Consider the following 17,139-nt stretch of genomic DNA (forward strand, 5'->3'; position numbering starts at 1 on the left):
TCACAAGGTCCCAGATTTGATCTCACTGCATGGAATCTTGTTTAATTCTTTGTTACCATATTTCTGTTGAAATACACTGATTTGTTTCGGTCAATTTTGGAAATAATGAAGAATGTTACTCTTCTACTCTTTTACTTGTTTCAGTCTTTTGACTGTGGCCATGCTGGAGCACTGCCTTTTAGTCGAGCAAATCGACCCCAGGACTTATTCTTTGGAAGCCTAGTACTTATTTTATCAGTGTCTTTTGGTGAACCGCTAAGTTACGGGGACGTAAACACACCACCATCGGATGTCAAGCGATGGTGGGTGGACAAACACAGACACACACACACACACACACACACACATATATATATATATATATATATATACGACGGGCTTCTTTCAGTTTCTGTCTGCCAAATCCACTCACAAGGCTTTGGTTGGCCCGAGGCTATAGTAGAAGACACTTGCCCAAGGTGCCACGCAGTGGGACTGAACCCGGAACCATGTGGTTGGTAAGCAAGCTACTTACCACACAGCCACTCCTGTGCCTATGTTATTGGCGTTTGGAACATACATTATCATGAAATTTTCATGGCAGGTTTTTAACTGAGATCACTTTAAAATGGAATTTGTATCACAGAACCAAGGACAGTTTCAGATGAATTGGTGTCAAAAAGGTTAAAGGATCACTTTTTCTTTTTTTTTTATCTTCTATTTTTAATGTAGGCAGAGTTTTTGTTCAAATTGATTTGCCTGTTAGAATACAAGTAATTAATCTTGTCTAACAACATCTGTGATACTGACCTTTGCAATTTGCTTGAGGTCAACCCAAGCCTCATGAATAAAATTGGGCAGAGAGAAATTAAGTAGAAGTCTGTCACATGGATTGAATCTATAGGCCAGTTCAACTTGGAAACTGTACTAAGAGTGCATGTGTCAGCCATGCAGGTAGATCAAACCTAAAACTCCCCATTAGACAAAATAGATTACTTGTATTTTACCAGAGTGGAGGCGCAATGGCCCAGTGGTTAGGGCAGCAGACTCGCGGTCATAGGATCACAGTTTCGATTCCCAGACTGGGCGTTGTGAGTGTTTATTGAGCGAAAACACCTAAAGCTCCACGAGGCTCCGGCAGGGGATGGTGGCGAACCCTGCTGTACTCTTTCACCACAGCTTTCTCTCACTCTTACTTCCTGTTTCTGTTGTGCCTGTAATTCAAAGGGTCAGCCTTGTCACACTGTGTCATGCTGAATATCCCCAAGAACTACATTAAGGGTACACATGTCTGTGGAGTGCTCAGCCACTTGCATGTTAATTTCACGAGCAGGCTGTTCCGTTAATCAGATCAACTGGAACCCTCAACGTCATAAGCGACAGAGTGCCAACAACAACAACATTCTACCAGATAAATTAATTTGGTGTAAATTTGGACTGAAGCTCTGACTACATTAGAAATACCAAAAGACATAGAAAAAGGCAATTCTCTAAACAAGATGCCATGTAGTGGTTTCTGCAGTGGTTCTGGGATCTGGTGATTCTGATGCAAACTTCTTAACCTCTCAGCTAAGCCTGCTGCTATTGTGTATATAGGACTACATTATGTAGTATATTACATTTATAACTTGACAGTGTATGGTTTGAGAGAGAGATTTGGCCTCAATTTCTTGCAGGTTCAGTGCTATTTGCACATTGATTTAACTAGTTAGACATTCAGTTAATTGAACAACCAAATTCTCTTCAACAAAACCAATGAAGATTCCATCAATCATGTTTAAAAAGAGAACAGCGTGGTCATGGCTGGAATCAAATCAATCAGAGCTTCTATCAGACTAAACAGCAATAATCATGCACATCAATTTAAAGCCTGTTTTTCCATGCTTGCATATATTGTATTGGACAAGTAAAACGTGTTTCTTCTGTACCATCTAATCTGTAATTGATTGTCTCTTTTGCAGACATTAACCAATGCTTTCACACTCACATAATCAATTGTCATGTACTCCTTATTCATTAAGTTTTACTGAAGCTAACGCTACAGTTTCTCAAGTCTATAACCTTCTTGACTTCACTCCCAATCTGTTGTTGTAAAATGGTACCCTGCTTCTAATATGCACATCAAATAATTTGTCCTTACACACTGAGATATTTCTGTTTCTTTATTTCTAAACCTTTATAACTAACAAGCAGAGATTAATAATTATTCCATAGGTGAGATTAAACTGAATTGTCATCAGTCATTTAATTTCAGCAATATTTTTTTTGTCATTTACTAAATTTATATATTATCAAATTGCATAATAATGTTCTAAATATTAATATAGAGTCAGAGCTAGTTGCTCCTCCTAAAGTTTATGCTATTCTTTGTTTTTATATATTTATTTCAAGATTTATTTTATATTGGGCAATACATTTATTGTTTTCTCCATCTCCTATGAAACCTACTATATTTCTTTATCTAGTTCTGATCTTCCTTTACTTTCACATATTTTTTATCATTAACAATATCAGGCCTGTCTAAAAAACAAACTTTTGAAACAGCACCATCCACCCACACACAGATCACCTTTCCACAAATCCTCATATGTCACTTTATCAAAATGTCTCAAATGTCAAAGTGACAGATGGTAGAAAATATTTAGTAGGAAACATTTGCCAAAATAAATTTTGTTTGCTTTCATTGAGGGTGGGGGTATAAATAAAGAAGTTACAAAGAGGGCATGAATATTTTATATATAAAAGTATGGCTTGGTTTTCATAAAGTTAGGAGTTTCTCTTTAGATGTTAATACAAGGTGGTGCTGAAAAGTCCCTGGCTTTGGATAAAAGAAAATACAGGAGGATCAGTTTATGATTTTATCCAATATATCCCCCTCTCAGATTCACACACTTCTTGCAGTGGTCCTTCAGTTTCTTTGAGCCCTGTAAAAGAACTTGGAAAGTCGGGCCTCCAGCCTGGCCTTTTGCAATACTCTTAAAGCCAAGAACTTTTCAGCACCCCCTCATATAGTTTGAACTGTTAAAAATAGTGTACGCCTTTGCTTTTATTACAGTACTGGACTATAGTGCATAAGTTTATAACACTATACTTTAAACACATGCATCACATAGAGAACTAACCTTCACATCCACTCACATCCAACAGAACTATATTCCAAATATATCACTAATATAGACAAAATACTTCATACCATACAATGAAATCTTTATAAGATTACATGTCAAATATAGAAATTATATAATTACCCAGGAAATATAGAAATCATACATTATACTTCAAATGTATATACATAGTACAACTGAAACATAGGCATCATTATTCTTTATTCAATACTTTTCAAATAGTGCATTATTCTTTATGCTTTACTTATAATATATTACTCTTCAAATATAGTCATCATACAACAAATATATATATATATATATATATATATACAACAAATATAGACGTTATACATTAATACAGTGGAATTATTTCATAATCAACTTTTAAAATATTAACATTTGGTTTTGACATGACATTCTGCCTGTTTGTCTATTTACCTATCTCTATCTATCTGCCACCTAATCACTCTACCCATACATCTGTTTGTTTATCTTTCTGGATCTGCATCTCTGCTTATCAGTCTGCTCTTCATTAAAATGTCATTGTTTTGTTGCTTACATACAGATCTCATTACCTGTTCCTCATTTCTTTTCATGTGTTTTCTAGTCACAAAAGATTACCTTATTTTTCTGCCTATAAATATCAATTTAATGACACTTTCAAGATCAAGTAGAATCATCCTTATATCAATGTTTCAAACTTAGTTTGCTGCGGCAATGAAACTCTAAATTTGTGAATATAAAAATTATTTATATTAAAATTCTTGAACACGAAGCTTTACAAATTATTATTTGCAGACTTGTATAACACCGAGAATGAAGGGTCCTCTACATGCTGCAATCAGCTAAAAATAGTAAAGGAATTTATCTCAAAACATTGCCTACAAACTTAAAAGAAAGAGGGATGACTACCCATGGATCTGCTCAGTTGAGTCTGACATAGAGTTAACAATAACTGCTGCTAGAATAGCAAGAGGCACAAGTGATCAAATACCGATAGTAGATTTTATTAGTAACCTTGACCTTGTTTACAGCATTTCAATACTTAACTTTCATGAGTAATACTTAAATCTTAACCAAATATTGCTAATAAAACTACTAAAGCGCCTTGAAGTTTTTCTTTCAGCTGTCTTTTGTTGTAAATATACGAAATCAAAGTATTGGTTCTTTTTTACATTTGTTATTGTAAAAATAATAATTCAGAAAAATTTTGATGCTCTGCGACTGAGGAAATAAGTCAACAGCTGTTATCTCCCTTACGTAGGTTCTTCTGTTCTGTATTTAACATCTGTAGTCATTCTAATTTTTCTTAGTTGTGTTAGGATAATAGCTTTCTGACAACAGTATTATTTGTCATTATGAAATGATGTGCTAGTAAATACTATTGAGCTCTTGGCTACATGGTGAAGAACATAGATGTACAAATCTCTTAGTTTTGTACATCTATGTTCTAAGCTTAAATTATGCCAGAGTTTTACATCGCTTTTCTTTTAAGAGTTTATAAAAGTGTTATAGTACTAATGTGTGTGTGTGTGTTAAAAAGTTCCATCTTTCATAAAATTTCCTTTCCTTGATTGGACATTTACTAATAGACATCTAACTCATCTAGCACAATCACTCTCACTTATTTGCCTAAGTTCATATGCTACCTCTGCTTCTCTTTGAATCCCTCCTGCAGTAGCATTTTTTTCTTCTTTCTCTTGTTTAACATTGAGAATATCTGTTTCAACTCACATCCTTTTGAAGTCATCATTGTAGCTATTTCCTCTTCTTACCCTCCTTCTACATTGACACCACTAATATAGAGGTTGAATTATTTACTGTTCTAAATTATACCTGCATTCCTAACCATGACAGGACTCTCACAAACCCTCCTGAAATTGCTGCATCTTCCAACATTATATAGTCTGACCCCACATTTCTCTACTAACCCTAAACCTAACCTTAACCCTCGATTCACCATAACAAACAAGTTGAAAATGTATACAATGTTACAATTCTTTGATTCTGCAAAGAAAGAGGCTGGAAAATGCCATTATGAAAGACTGCTGAACGTGGAGAATGAATGGGAGGAGGAGAGTCTGCCGAAGGTTGACCCGATTGAGGGACCAGCTACCTGAATCTACAGTACCTTGGTAATAAAGCAATTAAGGATATGAAGACAGGGAAAGCCCCCAGTCCATCAGGAATCACTGCTGAAATGCTTAAAATATCTAGCAGTGTGAGTTATGGTCTAGCAACCCATATTGTAAATCAGGAGGTCCACGAAGGAGTCATACCCAATGACTGGTACAGCAGCATCATAGTCAACTGCTACAAAAGTAAAGGTGAGACCTTAGATAGAAATAGTTACAGAGGTATCAAATTGTTGGATCAGATGTTGAAAGTTATGGAGATTAATCATAGCCCAACTAATTAAGGAGAGAGTTAGCCTAGATGTGATGCAGTTTGGTTTTGTGCCAGGGAGAAACACTATTGATGCTATATGTCAGGTAAGACAGCTGCCAGAGAAATACCTAGTCAAAGATAAACTTCTGTACTTGGCCTTTGTTGACTTGAAGAAAGCCTTTGACAGGGTCCCCCAATCCCTTATTTGGTGGTCAATGCAGAAACTAGGGATAAACAAGTGGTTGGTTAGAGCTGTACAAGCCATGTACAGGGATACTACCAGTAAGGTGAGGGTTGGCAATGAGTACAGAAAAGAATTCAGGGTATAAGTAGGGGTTCATGAAGGATTGGTGCTCAGCCCCCTCTTTTTCATCATAGTCCTCCAGGCAATAACAGAGGAATTTAAGACAGGCTGCCCCTGGATGCTCCTCTATGCTGATGACCTTCCTCTTATAGCTGAATGACTACCAGGACTAGAGAAGAAGTTCCAGGTATGGAAGAAAAGTCTAGAATCGAAGGGCCTTAGAGTTAATCTAACAAAAACCAAAGTCTTAGTAAGTAGGAAGGCAGAAAAATCACAAATCCCTTCAGGTAAATGGCCCTGCTTGATCTGTAGAAAAGGCATAGGTAGAAACTCTGTAAGATGCACCCAGTGCATGCACCTTTTATTTGGACACATAAAAGGTCCAGCAATATCAGAGGAAGATTGACAGGGAAACTAGCTTTTGTATGTGGAAGGTGCACAGGAACAATAAACACTGAAAACGTACAGAAAATAGACTCCTTCAACTACCAGGGGGGGTGCAAGCTAGAGGTAGTAGATAGCTTCTGTTATCTAGGTGACCAGGTTAGTAGTGGAGGTGGATGCTCCAAGAGCATAGCAGTGAGAATAAGATTAGGTTGGGCAAAGTTCAGAGAGCTCATACCTCTACCAGCCAGAAAGGACCTCTCTCTCAGAGTGAAAGGCAGACTGCATAATGCCTGTGTGCAAACCGCCATGCTACATGGCAGTGAAACATGGGCTATAACAGCCGAGGACATGCATAGGCTTGAAAGAAATGAAGCCAGTATGCTTCGCTGGATGTGCAATGTCTGTGTACATGTTCGACAGAGTGTAAGCATCTTGAGAGAAAAGATAGGCATAAGAGGAATCAAATGTGGTGTGCAAGAGAGATGACTATCCTGGTATGGTCATGTGATGCGTATGGATGAGGACAGCTGTGTAAAGAAGTGCTGCTCTCTAACTGTGGAGAAAACCTGTGGTAGAGGTACACCCAAGAAGATATGGGACTCAGTAGTGAAGGATGATCTTCAAACTTTGAGCCTCACAGAGACAATGACTAGTGACCAAGACCTTTTGAGATATGCTGTGCTTGAGAAGACCCATCAAGCCAAGTGAAATCGTAGTTATGGCTGATGTTGGTGTCGTGTAACTGGTACACATGCTGATGACATGTAAAGAGTGCCATTGGAACACTGGGCCTCGTGGAGGCTAGTGGCCGAGTTCTTTTTGAGCATTGGATCACGTGGAGGCAAAGTGGCTGAGTTCCTTTCAAGTGTTGGGCCTCACAGAGGCAAAGTGGCAAAGTTTCTTTCGAGCGTTGGGCCTCACAGAAGCAAAGTGGCTGAGTTCCTTTCAAGCGTTGGGCCTCGTGGAGGCAAAGTGGCCAAGTTTCTTTTGAGTTTTGGGCCTCACAGAGACAATGACCGAGACTTTTGGCATTATGTCATGCTTGAGAAAACCCTACAAAAGTAGTACTCAATTTTCCTCAACTGATCAATAGATCAGTTGAATACACTTATCAGTAACGTATATATAATGACTACTGGAAACAACTGTAAGCCAAATTTACTCTAATAAAGGAAAAAATATGTAATGATCGTTATTTATACCTTATCTGATTCATATATATATATATATATATATATATATATATATATATATATATATATATATATATATAATATATATATATATGTATCTTGACTTGGCAGCACGAGCGATCATTTACAGAGGAGGATGTTCACGTCTCACACACGAAATAACAGCTACAAAGTTGTTTGATAATTTCTTTACTCGAATGATGATATTGAGTTAGAAAAGAAAAATGCTATATTGTGATATTTATGTGTTTTTCGGCAACCTTAACGCTGTATGTAAAGTCAAACTACAACCAATAATCCCTTAGAAGAAATAAACATGAACAATTTTTCGGAGTTAGCTAGAATACTTTTACAATGGGTACATATCTTTGCTTTCACCGGTAGTGTGATTTTGTTTTTCACACTAATTGTGTACGATGTCTCAAAGCGAAATAAAACTTTGTAAATTAATTATACGTGAAAATTTTGCAGAGACTGCTGAAAAGGTTTCTACAATTCTTTTAGAATCAGGGCCTTGCGCGTTGAAGTTACTTGCTATTTATACAAATTTAAAACTCGATCAGGTAATATCTGGTTTTTCTTTTTACTGTTAAATGTATAATACGCTTGTTTTCATTTGAACTCGTGAAAAGAGACATTTTAAAAATGCACATAAATGATAGAGGTAATTGTTCAGATTACGTTCGTAAAATCAAAACGTATTGTCGATAATATTGATAACTTTGATTTTAGTTTCAGTTGTTTTTGTTTTTTGTTTATTTTATCTCTTTTTTGAGGCGTAATTTTAGCTGCAAGTCTGTTTTATGAAAGGAAAGAAGAAAGCAAGAGGAAATGATAGCTAGATAACCAGTCAGAAATACAGATTTATATATGAGAGATATAAATAGATAGTTTTATAAGTCGAGCAAATAATGATTTTCTCCAAAGCGAAGCTAGGAATCAGTTGTAAATAACAGGTACAGATGACGAGGGGTGATAAGAATGAATAAAGTATCAGATAGTATACTTTGCTGTATTTAGTTATGCCCCTTTACTTTTTTTACGAACGAAACCTGAACAATTACCTAGATAGATAAACAATAACAATAATTTCTATATTAGTCACTAGACCACAAATCTTTGGATGAGGAATGCAGTCAATTAAATCAACTTTTGCACTTATTTTAAAGAGAAAGTCTGAACGTAAAGGGACGTAATTAAATAGTTTATATTTTAAACGTGAAGGTTTCGTCCTTAGCGAACTTTGTGCTACGTCCGTGCACGTGCGTGCATGGTTTGACACACACGGATGGGTAGTGTCGATCACAATATAATTTAAGAACAGGGCAGATCACACAAGGATGAGAAGTCGTTACCGAGGCCACCCTATAATTCTTAATATCTTCTCTTGCGATAATTTCTGCAAACTGGGCTCTCTATAACTGCCTGTAAGATCTGTAGCGAGGCATAAAGAAGCCAGCGCTATTTTGAAACATCGAGATCTCGCCTGCAACCATTATTTAAGGAAAAGACAACATTTTCCCCTCTCGTCCTTCTCACGCTTTGCATAGTTTTGGTGTATTTGTTGATTGTGTGAGGTGTTGTCGACTATTTTGGGCTGCTTTGCAGCGGTTTTCTGGTTGTGCTTTCTCTCCACCTTGAGGAGGGTCAGCAATGTCAACAGTAAGGAATATGTTCTGTTCTGACATTAGTAGGTCCGAATTGTCGTCTTTGGAGGAGGAGCTCGTACGAGCAGTTGATAGGATGGACAAGTGCTTAAGGAAGAAAAGCTTTACGGAAGTGGCAGAAGTCACAAAAAAGGAGGTGGACCTGACAAACAAAGAAAAATATGAGAAGATGGCATGTAGGGGTTCTAGTTCTCGCTTCCAACTCCTTCCCGATCAGCACAATATCTGCTTTTCCCATGTCAGAGCCAGTCTAAGGTCAAGTAGAATAGATTTGTCTTTCCAGATGATGATCCTTGGGTAGCTCCTGTTGAAGGACAGCCAGTCTCTTGCTAGCCCTTTGTCCGAGGTCACTCTATAACATTGCTCTGTGTTATTTCCTTCTTATTTTCGATGGTAGTCCAATCTACCTCACCTATCATCTCCCTATCGCCATCAGATAATGAGATGGCACTGCTGGTCATGATTTCTGGCTAGTCCTGTGTTGAGAGATGAGGTCCTTTGGCCTCTTAGTGCTCTACCTTTTTATTGGTCCCTGCTGTAGAACATAAGGTGATTTCTTTTGCTCTGACTATCCTTGAAGTCACTACCAGTTGTACTCTGGAAACAGCTTCTGACGTTTCCTATTGTTATTACTGTCTCTACTGTTGTCTGTCACCCTCTTTCCTCCACAGCATTTCCTCCTTCTCTAGCAGAAAGTCCTCAAGTGATCATATTTCCATATGTGTAGTAACTACCCTTTCTGCTCTGCACTACCATTCTGTTTGCTTTCCTTTTTACTCTTATGATGAGGTACAACTTCAGGATAGTCTTATAATATCTTTGAGAATCATTAGGACCTGCATGTTCATGCAGTGCTATAACCTCACCTTGCTGTACTGTGTTGCAAAGATGCTGTCAAGACAAAGTCAACATCTGTAGCAATGTTCTTTGCTAGGATACTTGTTTTGTCTCTCCATATATTGCAGCACTAGCCTGTGAGCAAGTGTATGATCCATCAGCTTTGTTTTCTTACTTTGTCTTGAATCTTAAAGACCAAGCACATACTTCTACATACCCTGCCTTGTCTGATGAGGCATACATCTGCCAGGACCTCTAACTCTTTCCTTGAAACCTTAAGGAAACCTTAAGTAGATCATCTTCCAACTTGTCATTCTTGGATTACCTCATTGGATAAAGAAGCACTACCTTTTGTGACACTTCTTAACCATTGTCTTTCCTTTGAGTTGGCTCAAATTGAGTTACTCCTTTTTTTTCCACAATGTTAGCTCACATATTTTTATTTTAATTATGTTTCCCATGTCCTCTGATCAACTAAGTGAACAGCACCCCTGAATACATGCTAACTCCAACCAAAGTGACCTGTTCCAGACATGTCAGCATGAAAAGTGGTTGTAAAAATGATGATGATGATGATGTGAATGTATGTCTAAATTTTCTGTGTTTGATTAAAATTTTGAGGGCATGTTTATTTACATTAGTACAACCACTACTGTGATGAGCACTCACATCTGTCACTTCTGAAATAGTCTTCTTTCAGTTTGTAAATTGTGCAATGTCAAAAATGATTAAACAATGTTCAAAAATGTGTAAAAATAGACCTTTTTTAGATTTACCAAAAGGAGAACTAAAAATTAAAGTATCTTATCTACATGATTTCTCTCTGCAACTTCTTATCTGTGCTGCATATGTTGTTATTTAGCCTCACATCAATCCTGATCTAACAGATTTTGAACATGCTTATGACTACATTATCTAATATGACCCCCCTCCTTTTTTAGACGACTGTAAGGTTTGATTTAAGGGAAATCTTGTTATTATTTCTAGCAGACCAAACAACCGCATAGAGGTTCCCTTTTCCTCATGGGACAAATTGAGTTCAACATTGCAAACCAATGATTCAATTGTTTAACTGGTGCAGACCACCACTCGATTTTAACTTGGTTTTTATAATAATCTTTACATAAATAGACTAGTAATCATAAAAGTTTAAGTGGAATGACTGAAGCATGGCTTTGCAGTTAAGAAGTATTCTTTACAATACAGTTGTGAATTCAATCCACTGCATGTCAACTTGAACCAGTTCTTCCATCATAGTCTGAAGTCAACTAAAGCCAAAAACTGTGTGAATGCCCACCAGAGGAACCATTCTTGCTCCAGTCAAACCATCCAATCCATGCCACCATGGAAAAAGGATGTTAAATGATGATGATAATGAAGAGGAGGATGACTGAGTAATAGTCGACCATATTGTCAGACATGAGAAATGTAACATTTTTATCTATAAGTTGATTTTTTTAAAAAAAGAAGCATCATGAATGTTGTCATTATTTTATGACTACTGGAAGGGTTTTGCCACTTTTAGTTGTTTACCATCTTTGTGAGGTTCAGCCTCCTCAGATTAGCCTTCGCTTCTTCTTGCTTTGTTTTCTTTAGTTTTCATCTTTCACAGATTTTTCCCACTGTAATTACTCATCCTATCATCCATACATGCTTCACTCTTTTCTCTAGCATACTGAATCTAATTCCTTTTATATCCAGCTACTATTTCTAGCAGGTTGTACCACCATGTATAACCTCACTCAGTGTATTTATGCTCTGTCATCCATGCATACTAACATTTAACATTACACATCTAGTGGAGTTGCATGATGCATCTCTTTCCAGCTTTCACTCACCCTCAGCATTCATTGCCCTTGTTTCACTATCATACAACTTCACACTTGATGTGCAAACATATATGTATGTGTGTATTCATTTGTTCATTTTACATTCATTATTTTGATGCTAGTATGGGTTAGAAAATATCTTATTGTAGTATTGTTTTACTGCTGGATGCTCTTGTCTCTAACCCTTATTTCTAAGCAGTCTCTTATTCCATACATCTTTGAAGGTATAAAGCCTGCAGATGATTTGTTGATAGGGAAATAACAACATTATTGCTTGTACTTTAGCAATTTTCAGTGCAGTACAAATGTAAACAAACACACATCATCATCATCCTCATCATTTAATGCTCGGTTTTCATGCTGGTATGGGTTGGACTGCTTGATAGTAAATGGTAAGGCCAGGGGCCACACCAGGTTCCATAGTCTGTTTTGGTTTGACTTCTATGGCTGGGTGCCCTTCCTGATGCCAACCACTCCACAGTGTACTTTTTATGTGGCACCATCACCAGTGCTTTTAAGTGGCACCAGCAATATATGTATATATATAAAACTGGTTTTCAGTTTCTGTTTATCAAATCCACTCGCATAACTTTATAGAAGAAAAAAATTTGCTCAGTGTGCTGTACAGTAGGACAGAACCCAAACCATGAGTTGAGAAGAGCCTTCTTACCCACAGAGCCATGTCTGTACCTTATACATACATACATGCATGCATGCTGTACATGATTTGAAAGTACATTTGTTCTTCAGTGTTTTTGGCTTTCATCTTATGTCACATAGTTATGAACATATGCACACATACATTAACATACATGCACACAAATATTCACATATATAGAGATACATACACATTTATCCGATGTGTGTGCGTGTATATAATCCTCAGTTATTCTTTACATCTCATTTACAGGTAAAAAAAATTCTGGCTGTTCTCATTACACATCACATAGTAAAGTTCAATGTGAACAAGAAAGGTCTAATTGAGTATAACATTAGCATTAAAGCAATTTTATCTCGAGTACGCTTCCCTATTTATATCTGCACTTCAAAAACCCTTTATGGAGATGCTGCTGAACTCTTGGTTGAAGAACTTCTGCAGAGAGGTGAAGCTACCATGGAAACTGTTGTCAACAAAGTAACAGAACGGCTAAATGATGCATTGGAGGCCTCAGGTAATATATATTTAATTTCTACTCTTTCACGTCTATATAGTGAAACATCAACTTAATAAAGAAAACTCTTAAGTAGTTGCTCCACCTGCTGAAAATATCAGCTTAAACTCCTTCAAATCTTATCTGACCATCTTAAAAAGTGAATGACAAACTGAATGATAATCATCATCATCATCATCGTCGTTTAATGTCCACTTTCCATGCTAGCATGGGTTGGACGATTTGACTGAGGACTGGTGAAACCAGATGGCTACACCAGGCTCCAATCTGATTTGGCAGAGTTTCTACAGCTGGATGCCCTTCCTAACGCCAACCACTCAGAGAGTGTAGTGGGTGCTTTTTACATGCCACCGGCATGGAGGCCAGTCAGGTGAAAGTCCTAAATATACTGTGACTGTCTGCTCAATCAATGTTGACCTGAGGCTGAAAGTTATCAAAATATGAAATGTGTCAAAAAATGAAATATGTCAAAAAATTTCTCAAATTTACACAACTCTTTGATGTTGTTTTACTGGGGATTTTGTTATTGTTGTTTAACCCCTTGGTCAGCCCCCATTGAATAGATCCAGTGCTGGATTAACCATTAACCAAAATAAGCAGGTGCTTAGGGCATCAAGGGAAGAGGGGTACCACAGAAATGGTTAATGGTTTATGACACAAAAATCACTTTAAATTTGCTAAAATAATATTCAGGATGCTTTATCTCTGCTAAGCATAGTAGCAGATGTGTTATGTAAGATTAATTTTGTGGGTCTGATCAAAGAGTTTGTAATTTAAAAATGTAGGAGAAAACTTTTCAAATAATAAAGTGGAAGTATACAAAAATAAATGTTATTTTCCATCTTATTTTTAGTTTTGTTTCATTTTGAAAAATAAAAAATTATTTTACGGCTTATTATTGTATCAAAATCTTTTATGTGCTTAGGGCCTCTATGTGTATTAATTTGGCCCTGAATAGATCTGTGATCAAAGTGAGTAGTAAACTTAATGAATTGCCTGATTGAACACTACCACCTGGAATTTGGTTACTTTTAGGAAGCATTTAAATTTGGTCTCAAGTTGGGGGATAACTCCTCCTACTGGTCATGAAGGCACTGAAAACTGTTGTGGGTACTGTTCTTTCTTCTCCAAGCCATTATAAAAATTCACCTTTTCTCTAGACACAGTGCATCTAAGACAACATCATCAAATGTGCAACTATTTTCTTTAAGAGAGTAGGTATGATTTGTGGGAGATTTAGCTGCTATTTCTTGCAGGTTGTATGATCGTGTATAGGCTACTATGTTGGCTTATGAATTTTATTATTTACTTTGAATCAGTAGAGCTAGAACTCCCTTCTTTTACAATGGTGATAAATGGTAGAATTCATAGTGTGACAAATTACTAAATACTGCCTGGCAATATTTAGTTACATTTGCCTTTAATTCTTCTGAAGTAAAAAAATAAGTATCAGCCAAGTTCTGAGATTAATGAAATCAGCTACATTTCTTCCATAAATGTGTGATCTTGTGCCAGTATTATGAATCTATACTCGTCATCATCACTTTACATCTGCCTTTTCATGCTTGAATGAATTAACCAGGTCTCACAGTATTTCACCTCCTGTCACAATCCTTAGTCATCCAATACACACAACAATAGAGAAAAATCATCAAGCTCTGTGTACTACATTTGATTTTTAATTCGCTTTTAGAATGGTTTTTGTGTTGGATGTCGCTTATGTCACCAATCACTTTACGGTATGACTTGGACACATTTTATCATGCTATCAGCCCTAGGGAGGTGATCTGTTGTCGACTAAAGTGTTACTTTACCTCAATTTTTATTTTTGAATTATTGTCCTAGATACATTGCCTGCACAGTGGTTTATATTCATTTCTTTCTTTTTTGTTTGGTATTATTTAGTATGGATATCTTTCCTGTCACCAACCACTTTATCTTGTGGAATGGCTGCATTTTATCATACCACAGACTGTCTGTGGCTGGATTAAAAAACTTCTCCTTTGTGTTATATCATATTTTATGTTATATGTAACATCACAACAACAGACTACTTTCTGATCTGTGTCAGATTGACAGAATGCAAAAGAAATCACTGCTTAGTACTGTCAGATAGATACTAAAATATAAGTGAACTCCTTGATTAAACTGAAAATGAATTGATTAAACGTATTTCAAAATGTATTTAATATTATCGTTAATGTATTCTTCATTTTTGTCATTTTAGGTCATCCAAAAATTTCATCAACTTTAGTAAAAGATAAATTTGTAAGCCTTGTTCAAACACACTTCATTCAGCGATGTTTGACACCAATGAGGGATAGCGGGGGTCGTGTTATCTCCCTTGGTACACCTGATGACCCCGACATTTGCCATGTAATTCCAGGTTAGTTCATTATCATCATCATTTTTTATGTCCACTTTTTCAGACTGGCATGAGTGGGATGGGACTTTTTGAGGTAGTATTTTATGGTCAGATATCCTTCCTAATACCAATTCTTTTTGTTACCTCTAGCTATAGTAAAATCGTTAAAAAATCATGGAACCTTAGGTAAGTAGAACACAACTTATACTTGCTGTTGGATATGAACTCATGACTGTGGAACAAAAACTTTTGTATCTTATCATATTAGCTGTTGCTTTATAGATGTTACAATTGTTACAGTAACTATTGTTGTTTAGCCTTCAACCAGCCCTGATCAAGATGACCTGTTATCAAAAGGATGACATTTGATTCCAGCAGGATCATTCCATCTTTTTGTATATCAGGAACACTACATTGTCAATGTATCCTTCTTTATTTAAGATGGTAAGATGATGTTAGAAATTTGGTTGCTATTTCTAGCAAATTGAGTGACTATGCAGAAGTATGGTTTCTTATTACAGTGTAAAGTGAAGGGTTTTTAGCAAGGGGTGTGTGTGAATTTATACCTTTCTCAAAGGTATGGTAGATGAAAGTGTAATGTTTTCGATTGAAACTGAAACTAGGTTCCAGATGTAGTTCACTAAGAACTTAACCACTATAGAACCTATGCCAATAAAGGAACCTTCACAAAGTCACTCTACCTGTTAGAAATAGCAGTCAGATTCCTTCAAATCATACCTACCATCATAAAAAGGAAAGGGTACATTAGATCATGTAGTCTCAATACACCAAAAGAAATTTGGAATATCAGCATTGCTGTGTGGTTAAGAAGTTTGCTTCACAATTATGTGATTTTAGGTTCAAACACCTATGCAGCACCTTCAACTCGTGTCTTCTACTTCAGGCCCAGTTGATCAATGTTTTGTGAGTGAACTTGGTACACAGAAACTGTAGGATGTGTGTCATATATACATATACATGCATATGAATCTATATGTGTGTATGTAAGTATATTTGTGTGTGTGCGCATGCAAATGTGTATAAATACTGATATCCCATCACTTTACTTGAGTGAAATAGTGAATGATGTTTACATTCTATGTTGATATTGAGTGGTTGCTTTGTTTCTTTCAAAGACCTGTGGAACAAAAAAAATTCCTCACATTGAAAAGTAAGTAAGGATTGGTGACAAGAATAGTATCTGTCTTTAAAATCTTGCCTTGAATATGTCTCCATCCAGCCTATTCCTAGCATGGAAAAACAGACTTTGAACAAACAAGTATAGGTCTACTTCCTCAGAAGTTGACCAAAACAACATGACATTGTAACACCAATTGATACATGACATTACCAATGTTATGTGCCACTAAGATCAATCAAACAAAATAGATCCCTACTGCTTTTTTTATGCTTGGTAGCCCTGACATGGTTTCTACAGTTGGATGCCCTTCCTAATGCCAGCCACTCCACAAAGTGTACTGGGTGCTTTTTATGTGGTACAAGCACCAGTGCTTTTAATGTGGAACCAGCATGAGTGCTATAAAATGCTAGCATGTTCTTGAATAGGTGGATTAGTTCTGTGTTTATTGTGTTTATTTCTTTCAACAGTATGGTGTATTATACCCTGGTAACTATGGAAGGCAAGGTGATGTGCACCTTTACCAATTATATTTCTGTGCCAAACACACATTTTATCCCTAATGATATGATATAAAACATCAGCCTTTCAGCTTGTGTAAGCCAGCATACTCTTTTACTCTTTTACTTGTTTCAGTCATTTGACTGCGGCCATGCTGGAGCACCGCCTTTAGTCAAGAAAATCGACCCCAGGACTTATTCTTTGGAAGCCCAGTACTTATTCTATCAGTCTCTTTTGCTGAACCGCTAAGTTACGGGGACGTAAACACACCA

The 17,139-nt window shown here is 36.6% G+C and overlaps 1 protein-coding gene across 3 annotated transcripts in view; it reads left to right on the forward strand.

Annotated features, from left to right (window-relative positions):
- Positions 1-17,139, forward strand: part of LOC106884311 (DNA-directed RNA polymerase III subunit RPC3) — a 38,320-nt gene that overhangs the window by 2,643 nt on the left and 18,538 nt on the right. The window contains exons 1-3 of one of the 3 annotated variants that reach the window (XM_014935632.3): positions 7,471-7,921; positions 12,602-12,863; positions 15,091-15,249. In XM_014935632.3, coding sequence (XP_014791118.1) covers positions 7,775-7,921; positions 12,602-12,863; positions 15,091-15,249 — 568 coding nt within the window. In that variant the 5' untranslated portion in view covers positions 7,471-7,774. Of the gene's footprint in view, positions 1-7,470; positions 7,922-8,618; positions 10,446-12,601; positions 12,864-15,090; positions 15,250-17,139 lie in introns of those variants that run through there. The other 2 variants (XM_014935634.3, XM_014935633.3) reach the window with 2 other exon arrangements.

The sequence above is a fragment of the Octopus bimaculoides genome, chromosome 2, assembly GCF_046866305.1.
Source record: "Octopus bimaculoides isolate indiv1 chromosome 2, ASM4686630v1, whole genome shotgun sequence".
Lineage (NCBI taxonomy): Eukaryota > Metazoa > Mollusca > Cephalopoda > Octopoda > Octopodidae > Octopus > Octopus bimaculoides.